The 12,483-nt window shown below is 45.6% G+C and overlaps 1 protein-coding gene and 1 pseudogene across 1 annotated transcript; one reads left to right on the top strand and one right to left on the bottom strand.

Annotated features, from left to right (window-relative positions):
* Window positions 1–522: 522 nt before the first annotated feature.
* Window positions 523–2,587, bottom strand: LOC147427294 (uncharacterized). The gene is made up of 5 exons (XM_086498885.1): window positions 1,762–2,587; window positions 1,503–1,684; window positions 1,372–1,419; window positions 1,125–1,289; window positions 523–998 (listed from the first exon to the last, which is right to left on the bottom strand). Exons 1-5 carry the CDS (start codon window positions 1,871–1,873, stop codon window positions 897–899), a joined length of 609 nt encoding a protein of 202 aa, XP_086355011.1. The 5' UTR covers window positions 1,874–2,587; the 3' UTR covers window positions 523–896.
* LOC147427293 (uncharacterized) lies at window positions 2,478–2,767 on the top strand (annotated as a pseudogene).
* Window positions 2,768–12,483: the final 9,716 nt, after the last annotated feature.

Below are 12,483 nucleotides of genomic sequence, written 5' to 3'. Positions count from 1 at the left end.
GGGCGAGGGGGGTTCAGTGGAGTCCCTCTGAGGTGGAGCAGAAGCCACCATTCTGTGTCTGCTGCTGAGTCAAGAAAGACACGAAACTCCCTGAAGGTTGAAAAAACAAACTCCTGCGAGCTAAGAAGTGGGATGGGGGGGGGGGGGGGGGCGAGGCAGGGGGAGGCGGGCCGAGGCGCGAGGGGCTGGGGCGTGCGCTGTGAACTGACTGCACGCTGGGCTGGCAGCGGGCAGAGCAGGGCAAGGCAGCGCGAGGGAGGATGGGGGGGGGAGAGAGCGATGACGAGAGAGAGGGTGTGCAGGTACGTGCGCAAGGGAGGGGGCAAGGGCAGCAGCAGAGAGCTCAGTTGGGGGTCCTCAAGACTTCTTTTTTCTTTATTTCTGTGCTCGCGAGATTTGGCAATTTCATTGGCAATCAAGTAAATCCACAAAAGGCCCCAAGTTACAAAGTAGAACATGTACTCAGGGCCTCATCCACAAGACAATACAGCTATTAGCTCGATCAAGCATATTACTAATTCACCCCACTAATGTCAACGCTGCCAAATAGTGGAACTAGGTGCCACACACACACACACAAGCATACATGGGTACAAAGTTCTGCATACTTAATTTTATCATGGCTCCAAATATAGAGGGGCTGATGGAGCCTATACCTAAGCCAAGCATTTGACAGAAAGGTTGGAGTTAATAAGTAGTTGATAGGGCACACGCAACATTCGATAGAAAGAATAAAACCCATACGGCCATACTCATCACCTCTCCATGCATTGATTCCAATTCTAATCCGACATGTTCAAGCCGATGGCTCTCCACCGCAGAACATACTCCCCATGCTCACAAACATGCTATGTCATCACAGGCATCTTTGCCATCTCATCCGCCAACTCACAGGGTCATACATAAGAATTCGGAGTCTCCAAAAAGTCAATAATGCGTCCGGTATCACCTCTGGTATACATAAGACGACGCATGAGTGGGTCGTATAATGAATCCACCTACATCCAAACACCAAAAGTAGGATGATGAGGAGAACATTGAGCATGAGACCACCATTCAAAATCTGGCATGCATATCAGTACAAAGTTTGACGGGCTGCAGCATGTGTTCTCTTCAAAAGCTACCTTTTCGTGGTTGATTTCTTCGCTTGTGACGAGCCCTTCACTTACTGTAGGTATGCGTGCGGATAGGCATGCATGCCAGGGATCAGCACAAGATCTTTGATACACTCCTCGACAAAATGCACCGGGGTGCACATGCTTCTGGGGGACATGCTGATGGTTGGTTATCTTGCGAGGGAGATGTTCATGTGCTTCACACTGAGATGCAGGGCAATCCGCGAGTTGTAAAGCTATCAGTCTCAAGAATAACTCGACCTATGTATCTGAGAAATTGTTCAGTATGCTGCTGGCAAACATTCTGAATCCCAAGATTGAGATCAACATCAATCAGTTTCTGTACAGCAATATTATACAACAGACAACTAAAGTAAAGACACAAACTTGTTCAAGGCGTGGCATGCCTGGAAATCCCTCTACTGGGCTACTTGCATACCACCGCATGTCACTGCTAAGAGGTATGGAAATAGGTGCTTGGAGAAGGTACAGGGAAAAAGCGAACAAGGCAGGAGGAGCCTTCAGAAGAAATTGGGACGGAGCAGAATCCTTAAGGCAAAGGGAAAGAGCTGGCAACAATCGGATCCAAGTGATTAGCAGCTAAGCCAGAATCTAGCCCATCTGAGAAGAAGAGGAAAACAACCACCTTCCTCGAACAGCTTCAAGCTAGAGGGCACACCACAGATAAGCAGTCTACAGATTCTCCAGTACAGAATGTCATCGACCTGGTCAGTACTCCAGACAACCAATGGCTGCATACAAAGACAATGCCAAGAATACTGAAAGTGGCCCGTAAACACGACCAAGGGTCAGACAATTACAGACCAGACTATTAAGAAAGATAATATGCCTGCCACCACATCCGAAGGGTCAAACTCAAGTAGCAGAGCAAACATCAACTCAGCTTGTCTGACTGGACAAGTTACAGAGGCTACAGAAACAGCCATTGAAAGGGAGATTGATTATGAAAAGTCCAGATCGAGCATTATTGCCCTATTCTTTTCATATGATTGTGTATGAAACTGATCAAACTGATCGAGACCCCATTATAGAGGGTTGTGTAGCTGCCATCCACTCAGAATGGAATACAATAGCGAATTCCATCGGACAAATAATGGAGGCCCAAGGGTCAGCTTCCATGGATACTTTGAAGGAAGAACACTAAGGAGGGAGATGAGGCATTGAAGAAGGAAAAAGTAGAATAGCAGAAACAGATATTGCATTTTCAAATTGACTAGAATCAGAGTGCGAGGATACGGATGAAGATCTCACTCTGAACTTCAAAGATCTACAAAAGTTCGTTGAAATTATTCATTCTGACTTAGAGGACAAAGCCAAACAACTTTGGTTAATGAAGCGCTCATGGACTATATGAAGAATCAGGATAAGTTGAGGAGACATATAGAAAGGATGAAGAAGAAGACCCTGAGGATGAAGGTGCAGGTCCCAGTGATCAAAGGGGTGAATACAAGGATGATGACGATGATGATAATCCACCTTCTCCTCCGCCACCGGGATCAGCAGCAGGAGGAACTAGGACCAATGGCGAGCAAGGCTCTGATGTAAAGAAAGATGGGGAAGCTGGGGGTCAGACACAAACAGAGGAACAGACTTGAACTGGCCCACGTACAGTGTGTGTGTGTCTGAGAAGTATGTCCACATCATCATTTTGTGACAACATTCTTGGGATTGCTTGGTCTATTGTTGGGGTGGACACTGACGTGGCAGGGACTATACAGACTGCCCGTGAAACGCGCTGAGAGGTTAGCCGTACGGACGTCCGCAAATTGCACTGACAGGAGGTGACGTGGCAGCCTGTATGGCCTTCCGCAAATTACGCCGCCTGCTTTTCTGGCAATTTTTGGAGCAAGCGCTTTTGGGAACCACTTTCTTTTGGGATTATTGCTTTTAAGAACCCATTGCTTTTGAGTTCACCTGCTTTTGGGGCTCTGCTTTTGGCATCCCTTGTAAGAGTAAAAGGACCCTTAGGGACCTCACTCTTCAGAGCATCTGGACGCTGAGTCTGAGAGCAAAGGACCCCCTTCGCGAGTTGTGCTTTGTTCAAGCATTAATATAATAAAGAAATACCAAAAGGGGTGCCAGGTTTTGGGGCCAATCTCTCAAGGCACGGAACTACGCTGGGCAGTGTCGACTCAATTTTAAAGTGTGATAAAGTTGTGACGTATTTTCAATGATTTTCTCGTGTGTCGTGTCAGATTCTCGACCTGGGGTGTCCAAGAATGTGATAGTGGTACCATAGCATCAGCCGTGTGCTTTTCTCACAGCATACCGGTCCTATCAAAGAGCAAACAGGGCACTTGGGCACTTTGGAAATTGTTATTGAAGAATCTTCATGCCTCCACCCCGGACTTATTAGCAACTCCCACTCTTACTTCATCGCGCATCGGGCGCGCTCCCGTCTTCATCACTCTGTCTTACAAGGCATAAGCCATAAAGAATCCCAGATTACACATGGGTTCTTGTGGAGAATCTGGCAGGAATAACACCTCTCAGCGGGAAGGCAAAGAAGAGTTGAAATTTGGTGCGAAAACATGTAGAAAAGAATGAAGATTTGGGCAATTTTATTTCGACAGAGAAGTTTGCCAGAGCGAAGTACAAGCATTATCTGCAGGTTGACACTGTGTGAAAAGGTTGATCGAGTACTCCAGAGACCCGAGATTTGCAAAAAATCTGAAAAACTACGCGATTGATGAGATTCACTCGAGATGGCGTGAGGCCATTGAGTCTCCTCTCAGGACGGGTGGAAAGCTGAAAGGACAGACGAGTGCAAAAAAGCGGAAGCTTTACTCGCCGAAAGGGCTGGAACAGAACTGTTGACCAAAAGATGAACCAGATGCTGGAAAGGACACTGAAAGGGATACTGATGTACTGACAATCTGGTTATTTGTGACAGATAACCGGAAATAGGAGTGAGGAACTCGCATCTGTATCGATTGGGAAGTATGGAGTTGGACATCCACTCTTTTGCAACAAGGTGAGCCATCTTCTTGCCTGTTTTGCAAGTGAATTCGAGGATGAGATGGTAAGATCGGGAGCGACGGAAGCTCAAGAATAGATCCGTCGATTCAAGATAAGATGATGAATTTGAATGAATGGATGATGACGCGTGTTGAATGATTCTAGTGCATCAAGATTCCCATATGAATGAGATGACTGGATACTGTGGTGAGCGCATCAAGAGTTCCCACGGGATGAGATGGCTACACAGGGATCTAGGTGCATCAAGACTTCTGGACAGATGAGATGACTAGATGATTGAAACACTAAGTTCAGTATGAACCAAGTGTGTGAATGAAGAACTTTGAACTAGGAATTTCCGAAGATGATCTATGTATGAGATTAATATTCTCTGGAAGAACTTAATAGATGTGTGCTGATAACAGGTGAAATCGACGATAATGGATGACGAATTTGGAGCAATGACAGCTCCAGAATGAACCTGACAACGATAAGTATCATGTTATTTGTGAACAGATAACAAGATTAAGAATGAGATGATGATGATTTTGGAGCAATGATAGCTCCTGAATGAACCTGATAACGAATCATGAATATTGAATCACGATTGATTCAATGGAACTGCCGTGAGCGCATCAAGAGTTCTTGCGGGATGAGATGGCCACACAGGTAGAGCTGAATGATTGAACCACTCTGTTCGGTATGAACTTAGTGACGGATTGGGATCCCCGGAAATGATTACTCGCACACGACAGTACTTGACTACAGATGGAATGATCACTCGCACACGACATTGCTGGAGTGAAGAAATCTATGGACATGATCACAATATGAGATTATTCAATCCGACATCAGTGAGATCTGGGATAGATCTAGATGCGATTGCTAAATACGTTGCTAAGAATCATCGTCCTAGATCAAAATGGAATCCATGGACGTGATCACGATATGGGATTAGTCAAATATGTGAGGTCCGGTGCGGATCTAGATGCAATTGCTAAATACGACGCCAAGAATCACAGTCCTATGTTCTATGTGATGTGATCTGAATATGATCTGATTGTGATGTGATGTGACTATCGCCTTTGTATGAGTGCTGGATTTGTGTCGTCTAGTGCGTCGGTACTTAGAGTCAGTGTCTACTGAACTCGTTTATGGCTTGTCACGTGTACATCTTAGGGTTTAGGCCCCTTGGCCGGCATCTGTAAGTTGGCTCCATTCTTCAAGGCTTTGATACGTCAGCAGTTTGTGACATCTCCCCTTCTTGAAAGAGAGTAATCGTTCGCGATTACAGCATATCGGCAAAACAACTCAAGTTAAGTTAAAATTTCCAAGGGTCATTCCGAGGGACAATCAATTTTCTCTTTTTGTTAAGGAGTTAGCTTCTCCTTTCGGCTCTTTTGATCAAGGAGTTGGCTTCTCCTTTCGTCCAAATTGGAACTCTTGGGATTCCGGTGTAGTAAAATTAGCCATCACACCGAGACCACATTGATCTTCCACGGGTGTCTTGATGCACTAAAATTACATACCCAGGCAATCTCATCCAATTAGGAATATTCAATGGTTGGCACATCACAATGTAACACAAATGCTCACATATGCATGTTACAAGACATAGAAACATAAAGTCGCCGATGAACACCTTTCCCACATAACCTAACAAGGTCCGGGCCGGGAGATATTCAACGATTCCCTCATCACTCCTCCCGCATAACCTAAAAAGGTCCGGGCCGGGAGATATAGAGGCCTTTTACAACCAAACGCCCCAAGACCGCAGCCTGCGTCTTTTGGAGGTGCTAAAAGTAACCACCCACTGCTCAAACTTCTTAATACTCCTCCCGTATAACCATCCAAGTCCGGCAATCACAACAACAATTATTTTACAAGCATACAACCAAACGCTCCCCAGGCGTCGGCGTGCGTCGTTCGAAGGTTTTCTAGCATACAACGGAACGCTCCCCAGACATCAACTTGCGTCGTTTCGAGGTTTTCAAATGTACAACGAAACACTCCCCAAGCATCGAGTGGCCTGCGTCGTTCCAAGGTTCAAACAATACCAAAACAGTATTTCTCACTTCTCCACCCGGGAGTAAAATCACCAATCAATGAAACCAATATTAAAACCAGAGTCAAATAATTCAAATCAGCACCAAGACAGGTTCAAAACAGATACCATCCATTTCAAACAAATTCCAAACAGGATCACCAAACAAGTTCTCAAACAGATTTCAAACTTCAAAAGAAATCTCGACATCAGTTGAGCTCGAAAAGTCGACTGACTTTCCATCCCGAAACCTTCACCATAAAAATTAGGGTTAGTTTCATTCCATAAGGTCATAGCCAAGCACAGCATGGTCCATCAGCTCTTGGACAGACAGTGTTTCTTTGGCGACGATGGTAGTCCCAAGATAGCAATCGCACTGGACCTCCAAGGTTATCTGTCGTGAAGAGACATCTAATGACAGATGTCGAGAAATTTCAAGTTATAATCTGCTAGGGTTCCCATGGCAAGCATTTCAGGATACCCCACTCTGCTAGAAGTTGCACTCCGAAGGAAGATATCAGAAACCATATAACTTCATAGACATCAACATCTGCATGGCACTGCTTTTGAGAAAAACAGTGACTCGAAATAAATCTTGGATCCTTCTCTTGCAAGTGATCTTTATGGCTTATGCCCTGTAAGACATGAGCGGGGAAGATAGGAGCGCGCCCAATGCGCGATAAAGTAAGGGTGGGAGTGGCTAATAAGTCCGGGGTCGGAGCACGAAGCTAAAATTTCCAATGAACTTTGGAAGTGCGATCTTGCTCTATCTGCTCTTTGGAGGGACCGGTATGCTTTCAGAAAACAACACGCCTCATGCTCTGATACCACTTCACAAGACGGGCACCACGTGCCAATAGAAAAGAACAAACTAAACAGACTTTTAGCACTTCAATAACAACTGAACTGAAAGAGAGAGACGACACACGACACGGAGTGGCGGAATTCCACCCCAGAGAGAATCGGCCTCAAACCTTGGCGCCCCTTTCGGTATTTCTTTATATTGCACCAACACAGTACAAGCCGGAACCCCACGCTCTGCACCTTCTCCAGGAAGCATGCCAGAGAATGAGGCCTTAGCACATATTTAAAGGCCCTTGGCCTATGAAAAGAAGTTTACATGAAAAGCCTTCAAATTCAAAAGCTTCTGGTCCAAAAGCAATGCAAAAAATCTGCCAACATAAATCATGGAATTCCATACAACTACCACATCAACTATCAACACAAAACGTAAAAAATCCGTACAGCCTGCCACGTCAGCACTATTAGCGTAATTTTTGGAAATTTGCCACGTCATCATTGTTTTGGCACAAGTCTTTCTTTGTGGGTCCTACTTTATTTTAAACCCTTCATGTCACTTGGGGCCCCATCGGACATGGTCCCCATAAGTTGGTAGGACTTCTTTTTCTGTTACTTGTTCTTCTTAGGGTTTAGGCCCCTCGGCCGGCATCTGTACGTTGGCTCCATTCTTCAAGGCTTTGACACGTCAGCAATTTGTGACATTAGCCTCGCGAGAACCCGCTCCCACCCGGTTGCAGATCCTTGCTAGTTTCCCTGTCAAGACCCTCATCAGCCTAGCGTTTTCAAATTTCAGCCAAATCAGCCAACGTTTTTGCATTTCAGCCCTAGCACGGCGAAGCGGTTGCAAATCCAGGCCGCAGTACTGTCACAGTAGCAGATTCCCAGCAAAGCAGCTAGCGTTTTCAGCTTTCAGCCTTGACGTCGTCGTCATCCGACAGTATCATCGTCATCGCCATCGCAGATCCCTATCTTGACGACAACACCTTCGTCGCCATCGTCACAGATCTCGGACTTGACGACGACACCTTCCGCATCATTGTCATTGTCATCGTCTCCATCGTCATCGTCAACATAATCACCATCACGTACCACAGCATCTAGAAGCATTGTACCAAACTATGCAATCGAAAGCAAATACCTCTCTAGCCATAAAGAGGGGAGCCCTTGGAGGGGGGTTTGGGACCCCATCTGGTGTCGTCTCTTCTCTCTCTCTAGCACTCTCTTGCACACTCACTCACACATGCATTCCACTCTCGTGTTTGTTCATTGCACACTTACTCTCATAAAGTCAAGGAAGGCTCTCCCTTTCTCTAAGTAAAAGGAACCTTGAGCACTTACTACTCACTCATCCTAAGCCATACACATCATTCACTTCCGTTGCACATTACATTGGTATCAGAGCTCAACTCTTTAGCAGTATTCAGTATTATCACTCAAGGAAAGAACCACAAGAAATTTTTTTGCTTGTTTTGATCGCACGTAACCAGGTCCACTTGGGCGTGTCAATTCCTAATTGTGTTTTTGAAGAGTGGCAGGTAACCCAAGAAAGAAGGGCTTGTCTAGCCTCCCCTTGTTTCTCTTTTCACTCATTGAGAGCGGACCGTGCACTTAGTGACCGGCAAATCGACGTGAGGGGGGAAAAAGCAACATTGGTGTAAGCGCAAGGCCACAAAGGGGTGCGCCCGTAGAAAAGAGTCGAGCTCGGGTAAGAGAAAAGACTTCTCAAACACCGATTGCAAGCTAAGAACCTCAATACTTCAAGAACCCAAGTACCCAAGATCTTAGTGTATGGTCGTCACTCAAAGGGGAATGGATACTCTGCATGAAGGCGATGAGAGTGGAGTTGGAGAAGAAGCTTCTACACCAGGATGATTGTTCCCCGATCCTCCCCCATTCCCATCTACGCCACGAGTTGCACCAAATCCTCTTGAGGCTTGGATCAAGTCGATGATGGACATGATGCTACAACAAGAGGCGCAGCACGCCGCCATGGATCGTGACCGCGAAGTTCAACGCATAGCGGCCGAAGAAAGAAAGGTGACTATGGAGCTTGAGTGCGAGCAAGCGCGTGAAGCTCAACAATAGCAGCTAAAGAAAAACGAGCGGCTATGGAGTTAGAGCGTGAGGCACAGAGAGACCAACACATGCAAGAGTTGGTCCTACAAGTGTAACAAACTTGGACACCCCAAGTCAAGATTCTACTGTAACACAGTAGAGATTCACTTCAAAATAATTCACTGTTCACAAGAGGATCGACACGACCCGGCATAGTTCCATGCCAAAAGATATTGGCCCCAAAGACTGATGCCCCTTTCGGTATTTATTTTTATATTAATCTATGAGCAAAGTACAATGAGCCCGCGGGTGCTCGCTCTCAGACTGTGCGTCCAACTGCTCTCGGGAGTGAGGCCCTTGGGCCTTATTTATTCTTACAAGGGATGCCAAAAGCAGAGCCCAAAAGCAGTTAAACTCAAAAGCTTTAATTCCCAAAAGCAACTAGTCTTCAAAACTTGCCAAAAGCAATCAGCGTAATTTGTGGAAAATCCATACAGCAGTCAGCGCGTTTTGCGGAGATCCATACACTGCCACGTCAGCATGTCAGTACGAGAAACGGACGCCGTAACTGTCTGTCCGTACACTGCCACTTTAGAAGTCAGTGCATTTTCCGGTGGCTCTGCCACGTCACCAGTTTGAGTCATACCCCCCTCTTGAAAGAATTGTAATCGCCCTTGATTACGCCTGCAAAACAGACAGAGGTCATAAACTGTCTTAGTAGACACTGACTGTTAGTACCGACGCACTAGACACGACACATCTGACACCACTTGTACAAACCAACAATCAGATCGCAGGACATCACATGAAAAATCACATAAAAATCATTCCAAATCGTAGACCATGACCATCGGCAACGTATTTAGTAAGCGTATCTAGATCCATTCCGAACCTCACTGATGCCCGATTAACTAATCCTTATTACAATCATGTATATAGAGATTTATGAGACCGAAATGTTGCAATCATTTCGTCTTTCAGTTCCTGCACTCAAACAAGTCAAGTACAAAACTGTGTCATGCTAAGGAAGAGACATGGAATGTAAATTCCTTGGGTGCAAACCTTTTATCTTTTCATGAGTAATACGCATACATCCGTGCTCATTCATGAGTGAATCCTGTTCATCGTGCAATATGGCATGCCTATGAAAAGGGATCACATAAGGACGGTGATTAAAATACACGAAAGCATCACGAATGAAACACTCGAACAATGCGTGCTGACTAATCACTCGTACACATAATAATTCATGTGGGGGTTCTTGGGACCTCGACTAGAGAGCCAAGATAGGTTCGTCGTGATTGATCGAATCTGCAATGAGGTTAGCTTCACTAGACAAAGTATCAACTAAACCATCATCCTTGTGAACAATCACATCATTATCTTGCAAATCATCATGCTTATCATTATCATGCAATTCATCATGCTTGTGAATAATCACATCTTGATCATACAAATCATCATGCTTGTGAATAATCACATCTTGACCATGCAAATCATGTACGTCGTGCTTGGGAGAAGAAAAGACTGAGAGAGGCTTCTTCTCTTGATTCTTTGCGATCTACGCCTGCACATTAGGAAATAGTAGGACCAATGCGACTTTCCTTTCGTTGTGCTCACCTCTATGGCTGCCATTCTTTCTTCGTGTTCACGTGCTATGGCTGCCATTCTTTCTTTGTGTTCACGATCGAATGCTGGCTTTCTTTTTTCTTTTCTTTCTTCGCACTCACGCTCCAAGGCGGTGCGTTGCGCTTCTTGTTGTAACTTCTTCCTGTCCATCATCATCTTTACCAAAGCCTCCGTAGGATTTGGTGCAATCCTTGGCGTAGATGAGAAAGGGGGAGGGTCGGAAAAACCTCCTGGTGTGGAAAATCCTTCTTCGCCACTTCCATGCTCATCACCTCCATGCGAAGTATCCATTCCGCTTCGGGTGATGACCATACACTAAAGTCTTGGGTTCTTAAGTTCACGAGGAACTTGGGTTCTTGGGTTCTTGAGGTTCTTGAGTATCTTGAGTTCTTGAGGTTCTTGAGGTTCGTCTCTCGCTTGCAATCTGTGTTAGAGAAGGATCTTCTCTTCACTTGAGCTCCTCTCTTTCCTGCGAGCACACCCCTTGGCGGCCTTGCGCTCACACCAAGGTTGCTTTTTCCCACCTCATGTCGATTAGCCGGCCGCTAAGTACACGGTCCGTTCTCAATGAGAGGAAAGAGAAACAAGGGGAGGCTCGACAAGCCCTTCTTTCTTGGGTTTCCTGTCACTCTTCAAAAACACGATTAGGAATTGGCACGCCCAAGAGGACTTAGGTAACGTGAGACCGCAACAAACAAAAAAATTTATGTGCTTCTGTCCTTGAGTGATACAAAACACTGCCAAAACTCTGATACCAATGTAAGGTGCAACAGATGTGAATGTTGAACTTTGCTCAAGATGAGTGCTCCGAACTGTGCTCAAGGTTTCTTTTACTTACAGAAGGGAGAGCCTTCCGTTCCTTTAGTTAGAGAGTGCAAATGATCACAAAACAAAGTGGCAAACATTGTGAATGAAGATGCTGAGACTGAGAGGTAGAGAGAAAAGAATACGATACCAGAATGATGTCAAACACTCCTCCGAAGGCCCACTCTCTATGGCGAGAGTGGTCTACTATTGATTGCACAAATCTCTACAATGCTTTGGACTTGCCGACGATGTCGCCGACGACGAGGACCACGACGAGACGGGCTGAAATCTGCAAATCTTGTCTCTGCTAAATTCTGACTCTATGTCAGTGACGACAGCGATGATGACAACGGCGACGACGGCGCGCTAAAATCTGAAAACGCTAAGGGCTGAAATCTGCAAATCTTGTGTCTGCTGAATTCTGACTCTATGTCGGTGATGGCGGCGATGACGACGATGCGACGACAACGCGCTGAAAACGCAGATGCTGAAATCTATGTTTTTCGGGCTGAATCTGCAAACTTTGGCTGATCTAACCGTGTGGCGAGGATTTGCTACGGGAAGGTGAGATCTGCGAGGTTTGGGGGTTCTACTGCGGAGTCCCACTGCTGAAAACTGAAAACGCTGATACCTGTGCTGGTTCTGTCACAGAGAATCTGCAAAACGCTATGTTGTTCTGCTGATCCAAAAACGCTAGGGCTAAATCTGTGTCTGATGCAAAAACGCTAGTGATATACTGAGGAAATTTGCTAACTCCAGGCTTGATCTGCTGTCTGCAAACGCAAGGGCTGTCCTTGATGAAAAATGCTAGGCTAGTCTTTGGTCTGTTGGCTGAAAACGCTAGGTTGACTACTGGGGAGGTCTTGCTGAGAAGGTGCTTGTTGAACACTTGGTTCCTGCTGCCTCTTCTGCCAGAAAGTGCTAGCGCTTTTCTTATATACTTTCTTGTCAAATTGCCCTACCCAGTTTTCCAACAAAAGTCACTTAAAAATAATAAGTGAAAAATGACTATAATAGGGAAAACAAGTCTATGCATCGTAAAAATGCTCCTGA

This window comes from Adiantum capillus-veneris, chromosome 24, assembly GCF_014529385.1.
Source record: "Adiantum capillus-veneris isolate H3 chromosome 24, ASM1452938v2, whole genome shotgun sequence".
NCBI classification, from domain to species: Eukaryota; Viridiplantae; Streptophyta; class Polypodiopsida; order Polypodiales; family Pteridaceae; genus Adiantum; species Adiantum capillus-veneris.
Note: the sequence above shows the minus strand (reverse complement) of the source record. Positions and strands in the feature narration are given on the sequence as shown.

Coding starts and splice junctions, on each gene's coding strand:
- LOC147427294 (XM_086498885.1), bottom strand. CDS start 1,873: ATGCAGCCATTGGTTGTCTGGAGTACTGACCAGGTCGATGACATTCTG. Junction 1,420..1,502: donor GCATGCCACGCCTTGAACAA/GTTTGTGTCTTT, acceptor CTTGGGATTCAG/AATGTTTGCCAGCAGCATAC. Junction 999..1,124: donor AAGAAATCAACCACGAAAAG/GTAGCTTTTGAA, acceptor GTTTGGATGTAG/GTGGATTCATTATACGACCC.